Source organism: Orycteropus afer, unplaced genomic scaffold (genome assembly GCF_000298275.1).
Source record: "Orycteropus afer afer isolate SDZICR_OR568_19922 unplaced genomic scaffold, OryAfe1.0 scaffold00395, whole genome shotgun sequence".
In the NCBI taxonomy this organism is placed as follows: domain Eukaryota; kingdom Metazoa; phylum Chordata; class Mammalia; order Tubulidentata; family Orycteropodidae; genus Orycteropus; species Orycteropus afer.
Window position 1 is genome coordinate 607,381 of NW_006921982.1, and position 14,939 is coordinate 622,319.

Consider the following 14,939-nt stretch of genomic DNA (forward strand, 5'->3'; position numbering starts at 1 on the left):
ACAGAATGTGGAAATAATCAATCAATATCATTAATATCACATGCAAGTAAAATCTAACTGAATTTGAAGATAATTCAAAAATGGTTGCAGCAGTATATTGACAGAGAGTTTCCAGAAATGCAAGCTGGTTTCAAAAGAGGACGTGGAACTTTGGATATCATTGCTGATGTCAGATGGATCTTAGCTGAAAGCAAAAATACCAGGAAGATGCTTTCTTATGTTTTATTGACTATGCAAAAGCATTCAATTGTGTGGATCATAACAATGTGGATAACATTGAGAAGAATGGGAATTCTGGAACACTTGATTGTACTCATGAGGAGCCTGTACATAGATCAGGAGGCTGTCATTTGAACAGAACAAAGGTATATTGCATGTTTCAGAATCAGGAAGGGAGTGTGTCAAGGATGTATCCTTTAACCATACTTATTCAATTTGTATGTTGAGCAAATAATCTGAGAAGCTGGATTATATGAAGAAGAAGGTGGCATTAGGATTGGAAGAAGAATCAATAACAACCTGCAATATGCAGATGACACAACTTTGCTTGCTAAAAGTAAGAACAACTTGAAGCACTTACTCATGAAGATTAAAGACTACAGTCTATAGCATAGATTACACCTCAATTTAAAGGAAACAACAATCCTCACAAGTGGTCCAATAAATCGCTTCACAGTGGATGGAAAACAGAATGAAGTTGTCAAGGATTTCATATTACTTGGCTTTACAATCAACACCAATGGAAGCAGCAGTCAAGACATCAGGTAATGTATTGCATTGGGCAAATCTGCTGCAAAAGACCTTTTTCAAGTGATGAAGAGCAAAGATGTCTCCTTGAAGACTAAAGTGCATCTAACCCAAGCCATGGTATTTACAAGCATCTCTTATGCATGTGAGAGCTGGACAATGAATAAGGAAGACCGAGGAAGAGTTGATGCTTTTGAGTTGGGGTGTTGGAGAAGAATAGTAAGAATACCATGGTCTACTAAAAGGACTAACAATCTTTCCTGGAAGAAGTGCAGCCAGAATGCTTCTTGGAAGCGAGAATGCACAGACTTCGTTTCACCTACATTGGTCATGTTGTCAGAAGGAATCATTCCCTGGAGAAGGATATCATGCTTGGTAAAGTGGAGTGTCAGCGAAGAAGGGGAAGGCCCTCAACAAGATGGATAGACACAGTGGCCACAACGATGAGCTTAGGTATAGCAAGGATCATGAGGCTGGCACAGGCCTGGACGGTGTTTCATTCTGCTGTGCATAGGGTCTCTATGAATCAAAGATGACTCGACGGCACCTAACAACCACAACAACATGTGTATATGTATATGTATATGCATATATACATGTATATACATAAAGTACTTTTCCTAAGACATGTTCTCTATGTGTTAAGTCATGCTATATTTGTTAACTATAGAATATGGCTTCTTCCTACTTACATCTAAACACATTAGTTAGGTGAGAAAAGCAAAATAAAATTATTAAATATGTCATGGAATGAAGAAGTATAGTACAGGCATTAAACCAGTAAATGAGATCACTTTTACATTGATCACCACTTACATTTTCCTATATAATTTCAGTTTACATAATGCATTAAGGAGATTAAAAAACTTCTCTAAAATGTAAGACTAAGTAAGTTTATCTATTTCCAATTCTGGTCATTTTTATCAGTTGAAATCCAATCTGTATATTCCTTGTTTCTGTATTGTTGTGGGTATGTATATGCAAAGTCAAGTGGTTTTTGTAGGTTTTTTTTTTTTTAAAAAAACAATAACAAAAACCTTCTCCTTAACACAAACACCATATTTATTTGAATATTTCATTGTGGAAAAGTATTTTCTGAAGCAAAATAAGCTCCCTCGTTCATATCTTTAAAGTGCACGTCAGAATTTTCATATTATTTTTAAGTACATACATAAAATGCATGGTCATAAAAAAGAATTAGAATATTAAGTATAATCATCTTTCAAATAAGAGACTATACTTTCTTCACCCAAACAGAAGAAAACATGGCCAATTAGCTGTAATTTGTTGCTTGTTGTTGTTGTTGTTAAGTGCCGTCGAGTTGTTTCCGACTCATAGCGACCCCATGCACAGCAGAACGAAACACTGCCCTATCCCGCGCCAGCCCCACAATTCCTGCTATACTTGAGCTCATCATTGCAGCCAACTATCAATCCATCTCGTTGAAGGCCTCCCCCTCTTTTGTCGACCCTCCATCAGCTGTAATTTATGGGCCTTTATTTTATAAAATTTTTGTTTTTCTTTGCCTGGTGAGCATCACCCTGTCCAGTGGCGTGTCCTTTCTGCACTTGAAGTAAAAGTAAAATAGTAAAATTCAATTTATCTACACAATTTTTAATATTCTTGGAAAAAAGTATTTTTTTTTTGTTGTCTGCCTCCAAGCATCTTGTAGAGTCTTTGCATTGAGTAGGTCCATAATAAATATTTGAAAAAGAACAGTTGTTTTGAAATGCTGTGCTTGGAATATAATTAAATAAGTAACCCTTCTCCTTACCACAGTCTGCAACACCATTTGTTCTAGATCCTGTGATTTCATTTCCATATCTGTCAACACACCAGCACTGCCCAACACTGCTCTGGCATTGTGTTGATTTGTAATAGCCATCTTCATCACATAGTGGGATATACAGTCCTGTGAAACATACACACACATATATGTAAGCAGTTCTACTCCTTTTTGATTGGCATCAATTATGCTTTAATGCATCCAAGATATACACACAGTGAATGCCTACTATATTCCAGGCTATATTGTAGGGATACATGTCAAACAAAACAGGCCAGGTCACTGCTGCCATGGAGCTGTCTATTACCACAGTAAATGGGTTGCATTTCATGAATTCTTTTCCATTGTTAAGCAAATGAAATTTTTAGCATTTCCCACTATACAAAGGTAATAATTTCAGAGTTACAATCCAAAATTGGAAGCTTATTAATGCCAAAATCATAATAGATCATCCCGATCACTTAGCATGGTATAACAGATCCTTCGGTGTCTGGTCATTCCCAACTTCCCTATCTTCATTTTCCTCAATTTCCATTCATATTTTCCAAGGTCTTTCCATATCAAGCCATCTCCCCTAAATTCAGTGCTGTTTCATGTTTTTAAACATTTCTTATCTCTAAAACTTTGACTTGTTATCTCTTTGACTTGACCGCTATATGAAGCATTCTCTTAAGCAAGATATATATATAAAGAAAGTCAGTCCATGCTTTTACCACTACATTGATAACCTCCTTTCTTAGGAATATTTACCTTGTTTGTGTTGGTATTGATTGTTGTATAAACAAATCTCTTAAACCCCAGAGTAGCAGGAAAGATAGACATTCGGTTTTATATCTATAATAACTAACATTCTACTTTCACAGTTGAAGTTAAATATTTAATTTAGATCTATTCAACAAACACTCCAACGCAAGAATATAAAGTCTAGGAAACTGGAGAAATTTCTCATCTTTCCTGAACATTTTTTATTGTTGTCGTCATCACTGTTGTTATTAGTAACCAGGAATATGATAATTATTTGTTGAAAACAAAACAAATGAACATGTCTAAAATAAGATACTATTGCATTTTGTCTTGCAACTGTATGAGATCATCAATTTATTCTTTTTAAATGTTAGATAATTCTTATATAAAAATGATCAATTTAGTTTAAAAATTGCAATTAATTTGAAAGATTCTTACTGTTAGTCTTTAAGAGAGGTAGATATTATATCACCAATATGGAAAACTTGAGACATCTCCCAGAGATTTAAGGCCCAAGTGAAAGAAGAAATCATTTCAACTATATATCTTTTAAAAATGCTGTTATTTGACATATTTAACAGAAAAATTATACGACATATGGTTTATGTGGCAATATAACTTATACACTATGCTAGTACAGTTGAAAGTTCATAAAAGCACCATTCAGAATTATGCTGGAGCTGCAGGCATCAATCAGGACTAAACTGACAAGTTAGAACATATGGTATCCTACTCCTGCATAATAACTGATCTGTTTTAAGATAATAGATAATTGGGTTCTCCTACTCAAATGATATGAAATATTTAAGCCATTGAATACTCTGTAATAATGATTTTTTTTATACCATATAAGAATAAAAATGTTCTGAAATAATCATTTGTGTGTGTGTGTTTGTGTATGCAAATACAAATAACCAAAATCTGAATTTCAATATATTTTGTTACTTATAAGCCTTGGTGAAATCTAAAATGTATTTCAGCTGAATTTGAAGGGCTTTTCCTATAGTACAGACCTAAACTGTGATGCTTGGAAAGAAACAAACCTGTGGAGGCATTATTTCCACTTGTGAGTTGTAGTACCTCTTGCATTTTTAAGAGGTAAGAGAAAGCATATACATTTTAGCTTTTATTAATAGTAATTTTCACATCTGAAACTCTTTTATCATAAACATTGGAATTTTTATTTTGCATAATGTGACTGAACCAATGATTTCCAAGTAATAAGGAAAATATAATCTAGACAGACAATATTGTAATTAGTTAAATAGCATGTCAAGATATAATATAGATTATATATATGAAATATTATATACAGGATAATGTAATCTTATTGTTGTTGTTATGTGCCATCAAGTTGTAATGTAATAGATTAATCTATTACATGGATTAATCATATCCAGCAACTTTATCAAATTTTATGTTACTAAATACACAAAGATATTAATATATATGGAAAATTTCACATACATAGTATGCAAATAAAAAAGTACATCAGTAAAAAATTGATGACATTTCAATAGTTTAGTTAATAACTTTATAGAAATTAATTTATTGTTTTTTACAAACCTACCATGGTTATTTGGTGACTGGGAAGATGATATTTGGAATCTAGAAAAGGCTACATGGATACTCTATATACTATCATTGCAACTTTCTATGAATCTAAAATTATTCAAAATAAAAGTTTTTGTAACAATTGTACATTTATAACAACACAAACAATATATAATATGTTACTACAAAGTTGATAGCCAAACATTCTAATGTTTCAAAGTTTTGTGTGATATGTGGACTATCTATCTATCTACCAATCTATCATCATCTATCTCTATCTACCTAGCTACCTACCTATCTACTAAATCAAAAAACAAACTCACTGCTGTCAAGTAGATTCTGACTCATAGTGATCCTGTAGGATGGAACAGAACTTTCCCATAGGTTTTCCAAGGCTATAAATTTTATGGAAACAGACCTACACATCTTTCTTCTGTGGGGTGACTGGTGGGTTCCAACCGCCAACCTTTCAGTTAACAGCTAAATTCTTTAACCACTATGAAACTAGGGCTCTTTTCTATCTAGCTACTTACAAATATGTTGTTGTTGTTTGCTGTCATCAAGTTGGTTCTGATTCATAACAGCCCTATGTACAACAGAACAACACATTCCCTGGTTCTATACCATCCTCACAATCCTTGTTGTGTTTGAGTTCACTGTCAATCCATGTTGTTGAGAGCCTTCTCCTTGTTGCTGACTCTCTACTTTACCAAGCATGGTGTCCTTCTCCAGGGATGGTCACTCCTGATAACATGTACAAAGTATGTGAGATGAAGTCTCACCATCCTCACTTACAAGGAGCATCCTGGATATACTTCTTCCAAGACATTTGACTGTTCCTTTATACATGATAGTTGGTGCTGTGTGTCAACTTGGCTGGACCACAATTCTGTGTGGTTTAAGCTGTTGTGATGTGGTTATTCCCATGAAGGGATCAGATGATTATGTTTGGAGCAGGTAATCTGTTGAAAGGGAGTTTCCCTAGGGGTGTGGCCTGCTTCCAGTATATCTATGGACATTCTGGGAAAAGAGACAGTTTTCTGTGGATCAGGATTCTTTTGTGCTGCCTACAACTGTCCGTGAGTGAACATTCCACCATTCGGCCTGGAGATCTTGGATTCATCATTCGTTGGAGTCAACAGCCGGTGTACTCCCTGCCAGCCTTGAGCTCCTCAGTCCCTGCAGCTGCAAGAGCTAGGAAAAGCATCCAGCTTGACGTGGAAAAGCCTCCAGTTTGACGTTTGATCCAGGAACTTTGGACTTGCCAGCTTTTATAAGTGTGTGAGCCCTTTTCCTAAGATAAATTTCTCTCTCTCTCTCTCTCTATATATATAAGCTTTATTGGTTATATTTCTCTAGAGAACCCAGTCTAACACACCATGGTATACACAATATTGTTCACCAACACTATAAATCAAAGCATCAATTTTTCTTTGGTCTTCATTATTCATTGTCCAATTTTTATATGCACATGAGGCAAATGAAAATACCATGGGTTATGTAAGGCACACCTTAGTCCTCAAAATGACATCTTTGCCTTTGAACACTTCAAAGAGGTCTTTTGCAGGAGATTTCCCCAGTGTAATACGTCGTTTGATTTCTTGACTGGATGCTTCCATGTGTTGATGGTAGATCCAAGTAAAATGAAATCTTTGACAATAAATATTTTTTCTCCATTTATCAGGATGTTGCGTATTTTCTTTATTCTGAGGTGTAATTTATATGGAAGACTATGGTCTTTGATCAATAGGTGCTTTAAGTCCTCTCCACTTTCAGCAAGCAAGGCTGTGTCATCTGTATATTTCAGATTGTTAATAAGTCTTCCTCCAATTCTGATACCATGTTCTTCTTCATAATACTACAGCTCCTTGGATTATTTTCTCAGCACACAGATTGAATAAGTATGATGAAAGGATAAAAGTCCTGATGTATATGGTTCCTGTGTGGCACAGTGGTTAAAGTACTAGGTTTTAACTCAAAAGTTAGAGGATTGGACTCATCAGCTTCTCCTGGGAGAAGGAAGCAACAATTGGCTCTGTAAAGGCTTACAACCTCGAAAACCCTTGGGGCAGTCATATTCTGTCCTACAGTGTTGCTATAAGTCAGAATCCACTCAGTGGCAATGAGATTTGGGTTATATATATGGTTATATATATTGCACCTTGCAGATATTGTGGTTTTTATTTATTTATTTATTTTTACAAATTGAGGGCTTATAGCAACCCAGGTGTCAAGACAAGCATGTCTATCAGTGCTATTTTTCCAAGCATTTGCTCACTTCATGTCTCTGTATCACATGTGGTAATTCTCACAATAATTCAAATATTTTCATAGTGCTGTAGCATAATTAATAGACTACAATATAGTATAAACATGACTTTTATAAGCACTGGGAAATGAAAAAAAATTGTGTACTTACTGTATTATAATATTCACTTAATGCAGTTATCTGGAACCAAACCTGCAATATCTCCAAGTTATGCCAGTATATATATTTACACACTATGAGTAAGTTAGCAAAAAGTACTGATGAAAAACACTGATGAGCCTGTTCATATTTCCCTGCAGTACTCTGGGAATACTTTTATCTCTTCTCTACAAGTATTGGCTCTAAATATCAAATAGCCATCAATTCTTGAACTCTTAACTATGGAATTAGAATTGAACTTTCTGCTGATGTTTTAACTTTAACATTGTTCAAATCTCCTTTTTACTTAATAACTTTCAAAATGAACATTATATTAGGATCATAAACCAGACATAATGCCTTTCAATAGTTAAGGGAATAAAAGTAAGCTTAAGGGCTTTCAAAAACTTCATAAATTTTGGTGTTAAAATTTAGTGCAGTCTATCTTTGTTGGATTAATATTGATTTTATGTTTCTGTTTCCCTGGAGTTATTTATGTAAGCAATAAAGCCATCAGAAGAATGATCTATTACTCACCTAGGAGCTTCTTTACTCCTTGCCGCTTCTGAATATTGCTGAGCTCCGTCTGGCAAGGTGGGTCTGCAACGGCATTAAAATTTTTACAACAAGAATTATACTTAAGCAAAGAAATGATAATTTCTACATTATCAAACTTCACTTAACTTTATGAGGCTTTACCAAGCATTTATTAGTTGGTGAACTTATGGAGACACACATATATGAATACATATATATTTGTGTATGTGATATATGTGTGTGTATATATATATATACATACATATATGCGGTTATAAGATCTTTGCTGGTGCAGTGCCTAAGTCATTTGACTACTAACCAGAACTTTGATGGTTCAAACCCACCAGCCACTCCTTGGAAGGAAGATGGGGCAATTTACTTCAGGAAAGATTTACTGCCTTGGTAACCCAGTGCAGGTCACTATGAGTTGGAATTGACTTGGTGGCAGTGGGTTTTTTTTGTTTTGTTTTGTTTTTTATATGTTAATTATAATTAATATTAGACATCTTTATTTTCTTCAGAATGACTGCATCGGATAAACAAAACAAGAATAGTGTAAATATTTCTGTGATGGAAAGTATTTATTTACTTTTAAAAGGTCAACATACTCATCCATGTAAATCCTAATTGCTGCTAAAACAACTAATTTATTATATTTTTGTCTCATTTAAAATAATTCCTAGGATAGAGAAATTACTTCTAAAAGATGAATACTTCTTTCAAGCTATGTCAGAGACATTATTATAATTTATAAGTCTATATGATGTCAACAAAATTTAATCTTTTCGTTTCATCCAGATGTTTCATGTATATATGCAATTTGGGAGTAAGGAATAATATATAGTAAGTCTGATAAACTATCAATTAAACAATAAACTTAAAACACTTGAAAAGGTTTGGAATAAGTATTTTCCTACTCATTTAATTAAACACAACCACATAAAGGAGAGCATTTGTAGAAAATTGTACAATTGTAAACAGATAGGATATATTTTGATTTACAGTATTCTTATGTATTCTTACCTGAAAACAATTCAATGTGTATTAAATTCCCATTCTAAAAACTTGCTGCTAATGTTTACTATATGAAATTTCACTATAAACTACTGAAACAGGAAAACAATAAAACAGAATCTATTGTCCGGCAGTACATTGTGTTATGAAGAAGACAAAGTATAATTAATTCAAATAAGTTTAAATTGTTTATCAACCTTAAAATATTCAATTATTAAAATAGTGAATTGAATTGAAATAAAGAAATGAGGTGCTTAATATGTACTTGATCATTTAATATTTGATGCCAAAAAATATTCATCTTGTAGACTCTAAAATCTGAAGGAAAAGTATTTGAGTATATAGCCTGAATAATTATCTTATTGTTCTACTTCATTTTGAAATTTGTCCAATTTATCCCTTTTCTTTTGTTAATAATTTTGAGAGTCTCTTCTAGTAAGTATTACAGGAAAGATAATCAATTATATAGCAGTATTAGACAAATAAAAAGAAATTTATTGTCCTCCAAGTATTACATCTTAGAACAAAGGATTCTAACTGAAGTTTCCAGATTATATTAAAAGCTGTTCTTAAAGGACAAGTATTTTTTTTCTTCCATGTTCACTACTGGATTGCTTGAAAATCCAGGCACATATGAGTTTGTCTCTTGATGATTACCTTACAAAATAAGCCTGATTTACAAAAGTTATTGTCAATTCTATAACTTCTGTTGTTGTTGCTATTGTTGTCAGCTCTGACTCATAACATCCCTAAGTACAACAATCCAGCCTCACAATTCTTTCTACACCTCAACCCATCATTGCAGCCACTGTATAAACCTATCATGTTGAGGGCCTTCCCCTCTTTTGCCGACCCTCCACTTTACCAAGTATGATATCCTTCTACAGGGAGTGGTCCCTTCTGACAACATGACCAAAGTAGGTGAGATAAAGTCTGGCCACTCTTGCTTCCAAGGAGCATTCTGGCTGCACTTCTTCAAGGACACACTTGTTAGTTTTTCTGGCAGTCCTTTCAGTATCCTTCCCCAACACCACTACTCAAAAGCATCAACTCTTCTTCAGTCTTCTTTATTCATTGTCCAGTTTTCACATGCATATGAGGTGATTAAAAACACCATTGTTTGGGATAGTCTCACTTGGTCTTCAAAGAGACATCTTTGCTCATCAACACTTTAAAGAGGTCTTTTGCTGCAGATTTTCCCAATGCAATGTCGTTTGATTTCTTGTCTGCTGCTTCCATTGGTGTTGATGTTGGAACCAAGTAATATGGAATCTTTGACAACTTCAATCTTCTCTCCATTTATCATGATTCTGCTTATCAGTCTAGTTGTGGGGATTTTTGTTTTATTATGTTGAAGTGTAATCCATACTGCAAACTGTAGTCTTTAAACTTCATCAGTAAATGCATCAAGTCATCTTCACTTTCACCAAGGAGGTTGTGTCATCTGCATATTGCAGCTTGTTAATAACTCTTCCCTCAATCCTGATACCACATTCTTCTTCATTTAGTCCAATTTATCAGACAATTTCCTCAGCATACAGATTGAATAAGTATGGTGAAAGGATACAAACCTGATACACTCCCTTCCTGATTTTAAACCATGCAGTGTCCCCTTGTTCTGTTGGAATATCAGGCTCCTAATATATGTACAGGTTTCTTGTGAGTACAATTAAGTGTTCTGGTCTTCCTATTCTTCTCAATGTTATCTGTAATTTGTTATGATCTACACAAATGCCTTTGCATAGTCAATAAAACACAAGTAAATATCTTTCTGGCATTCTTTGCTTTGAGCCAAGATCCATCTGACATCAGCAATGATATCCCTTGTCCCACATCCTCTTCTGAATCCAGCTTGCATTTCTGAAAATTCTCTGTCAATATATTGCTGCAACCATTTTTGAATTTTCTTCAACAAAATTTTACTTAAATGTGATATTAATGCTATTGTTTGATAATTTCCACATTCTCTGGGATCACCTTTCTTTGGAATGCATAAAAATATGGATCTCTTCCAGTTAGTTGGTCAGGTAGTTGTTTTGCAAATTTCTTGCCATAGATGACTAAATGTCTCTAGAGCAGCATCCATTTGTTTAAACATCTCAGTGGGTATATCATCAGTCCTTGGAGTCTTGTTTTTCACCAATGCCTTCAGTGCAGCTTCAACTTCTTCCTGCAATACCATTGATCTTGATTGTATGCCACCTACTGAAATTGATGAACACCAACTAATTCTTTTTGGTACAGTGACTCTGTGTTTTCCTTCCACCTTTTTTTTGTTTGTTTGCTAGTTTCCTGCATCATTCAATATTTTGCCCATAGAATCTTTCAGTATTGCAACTTGAGGCTTAAGTTTTTTCTTCAGTTTTCTCAGATTGAGAAATGCTGAGTTGATGAGTGTGTTCTTCCTTTTGGTTTTCTAACTCCAGGTCCTTGCACATTTCATTATAATAACTGACTCTGTCTTCTTGAGCTGTTCTTTGAAATCTTCTGTTCAGCTCTTTTATCTTGTCATTTCTTCCCTTTACCGTAGCTACTCTCAGTTCAAAAGCAAGTTTCAGAGTCTCTTCTGACATCCACTTTGGTCTTTCTACCTTTCCTGTCTCTGATGACCTTTAGCTTTCTCCATGAATGATGTTTTTGATATTTTCCCACAATTCATCTGTTTTTAGGTCATTGGTGTTCAACGAGTCAAATCTATTCTTTAGACAGTCTCCAAATTCAGTAGAGATATAATCAAGGTCATATTTTGTCTCTCATGAACTTGTTCAAATTGTCTTCACCTTCAACTTGAGTAGTTGATTGTCTGTTCCACAGTCAGCTTCTGGACTTGTTTTGGATGAAGATATTGAGCTTCTCCATTGCTTCCTTGCACAGATGCAGTTGACCTGATTCCTGTGTATTACATCTGGTGAAGTCCACATGTATAGCCACCATTTATGTTGTTGAAAAAGGTATTTCCAATGAATAAGAATTTGGCCTTACAAAATTCTATCATGGGATCTCTAGTGTCATTTCTATCACCAAGGCCACATTTTTCAACTACTAGTGATTCTTCTTTGTTTCCAACTTTTGCATTCTCATCACCAGTAGTAATAAACATATCTTGATTGCATGTTTGATCAATTTCAGACTGCAGAAGTTGGTAAAAACCTTCAATTTCATCATCTTTGGCTTTGGTTGTTGGTACATAAATTTGAATAATGGGAATATTAACTGGTCTTCCTTGCAGGTGTATGGATATTATCCTATTCCTGACAGCATGGTACTTCAGGATTGATCTTGAAACATTCTTTGTGATGATGAATGCCACACCATTCCTCTTCAATTTGTCATTTCCAGATTCAAAATGGCCAAAGCCCATCCATTTCAGCTCACTAATACCTAGGATATTGAACTTTATGTGTTCCATCTCATTTTTGAAAACTTCCAATTTTTCTATATTCATACTTCATACACTCCATGTTCTGATTATTAAACAATGTCTGCAGCTGTTTGTTCCCATTTTGAGTTATGCCACATCAACAAACAGAGGTCCCAAAAGCTTTACTCCATGCATGTGATTAAGGTTGACTCTACTTTGAGGAGGCAGCTCTTCCGCAGGATATTCTGAGTGCCTTCCGACCTGAGGGGCTCATCTTGTGGCATTATACTGGACAATGTTTCAGGGCTGTTCATAAAGTTTTCTAGTAATATATCAGACATGATACACTGTTATTCACAATGTTTTCACTGGCCAATCTTTGAGAAATGAATGGTCCCTTCTTTCTTCCAAGTCTATCTTAGTCTGGAAGCTCAGCTGAAACCTGTCCACCATGGTTGACCCAGCTGGTATTTGAAATACTGGTGGCAGAGCCTCCAACCTCACAACAACACTCTATTCACCATAGTATGACAAACTGACAGAGGAGTGGTGGCTGTTAGATCTATGGGACAATATTTTATAGTCTCAACAGAAACTGTGACAGATTGTGATGCTCAAAAATACTTAACATTTGATTTTAAAAGATTTTCCTCCTATTACTAATGTGTCACCTCTGTAATTCTACATACACATGGAACATTTAATTGAGAGCTTGTTCACAATATAAACCCATGTGCAAAGAAATAATCTAGATAAAATTGTAACCCAAAAAACATGGATTTTTGTACATGACTTCACTATGGATATTTTGGTTTAGGGAATTGACATGGACTTATATCAGAAATTTATTTTCCATAATCTACTTATTATCTGTGTTACAAATTTTGGGACAATGACAGATTTCATGTACTTGGGTGAGAATGATGAGGGGATAAAATATAATTTAATTGAATTGTTAAAATTTACAATTAAATAATCTAATCTAATTTCAAGGAAAAAAAAACAGGAATGAAAAAATTACTATTAAATAAGTGCAATGTTTTAGAAAATAAGATTTATTACATGGTTTTCATTCTGGATTTCAAAAGTCAAATGTGAAACTACATTAGGGTCATTCATACATGCTCTCTATTAGGAACTGGTCATGTTCAATAAAACAGTATACACACATTTTTATTTTCCCATAACATTTTGAACTGAGATTGTGTAATCTACTTCCATAGTGATACTGCCTCAGAAACCCAAGGAGGGGTCACCATGAGTAGGATCTTACTTGATAGCAGTGAGTTTGGTCTTTTGGTTTTGGAAAGTGCCATTGGGAAAAATAAATTAAAAAAACAACAATAACAAAAATATATATCTATATTATTACAGTAGAAGTTGTTGTCAGTTGCCATTCAGTGATCCCCAGACCTATGGACAACAGAACAAAATTCTGCTTAGTTCTATAATATCCCCATGATTAGGATCATTCTCATTTTAAGATTTTCACTGGGGAATTGTCAGAAGTAGATTGCCAAGTCTTTCTTCATAGTCTAGAAGGTCTACTTACAAATGTTCAACATCATAGCAACATGTAAGCCTCTTCTCACAGATGACCATAGGTGGCTGTGCATGTGGTATTGGTTGAAAATGGAATCTGTCTCCCACAGGAAAGGTGAGAATTCTACCACTGAACCAGCAATATATCTTAAAATGTTGTTGTTGTTGTTGTTGTGTGCCGTCGAGTCAGACCCGACCCATAGCGACCCCTCCTTGGGTTTCCGAGGCAATATCACTACAGAAGTAGATTGTCCCATCTTCCTTCCGAGGAGTGGCTGGTGGGTTTGAACCTCCAGCCTTCTGGTTAGCAGTCAAGTGCTTTAGCCACTATGCTACCAGAGCTCCCATATCTTAAAATAGTGAGTAAGATATTAAAGTATTTCATTTCTATATTCACAGTCTTTCTCTAGGTAGTGTATTTCTGTTAGCCTTCAGATATCTAGAGACAACTTAATATGAGCACTGAAAGAAAAAGTATATATTATAGAGCTTAGGAGCCTTGCTGGTGCAATGGTTAAGTGTTCAGCTGCTAACTAAAAGGTCTGCAGTTTCAACCCTCTATCAGCAACTTAGAAAAAAAGACCTGGTGATCTGCTCCCATAACAGTTTACACCCTAGGAAACCCAGTGGGGCAGTTTTACTCTGTCCTATTGGGTCACTAAGTATTGGAATGAACTCAGTGGCACACAACATCACTATAGAATTTTTTAATTTATACCTAATTTGGCATCAGTAGGCCTTGCAAGTTATGGACTGCACAACTCCAAAGAGCTCTATCCAACTACCTGGAAATATGAATGGTGCCCTGAAGTTATGCAGTAAGATAGCCCTCTAAGTTCTAAATAAATCACTGCCCATATTTATTCTTTAATTTTTATAATTCATATGGCTTCTCACCAACCATGCATCTGTCAGTTTTTTGTTATGTGTTGTCTTGCATGTTGCTGTGATGCTGGAAACCATGCCACTGTTTTTTTGCATACCTGCAAGGTCACACATGAAGGACAGGTTTCAGCAGAGCTTTCACACTAAGACAGACTAGGAAAAGAGATGTGGCAGTTCACTTATGAAAAAAAACTGGGTGCTGAAAAGCTAATGAGAGTAGCAGTGAAATATTGTCTGATATAGTGCTGGACTACCAGCACTATACCGAGAGGGACCAGGTCTTCGGGAGCAAGGTAAGCACAGGCGTAGCACAGAGTAGCAGGCCGGAAGAGCAGGAGGAAGGGGTGGAACCCAGGAAGCCA

General features: G+C 35.0%; 1 protein-coding gene across 1 annotated transcript in view; it reads right to left on the bottom strand.

Moving 5' to 3' along the window:
• The window catches only part of SPOCK3 (SPARC (osteonectin), cwcv and kazal like domains proteoglycan 3), a 1,090,476-nt gene that overhangs the window by 5,205 nt on the left and 1,070,332 nt on the right, over nt 1-14,939 (bottom strand). Inside the window, exons 9-10 of the mRNA XM_007953465.2 lie at nt 7,776-7,838; nt 2,522-2,659 (exon numbers count right to left, since the gene is read on the bottom strand). Coding sequence (XP_007951656.1) covers nt 2,522-2,659; nt 7,776-7,838 — 201 coding nt within the window. The remainder of the gene's footprint in view (nt 1-2,521; nt 2,660-7,775; nt 7,839-14,939) is intronic.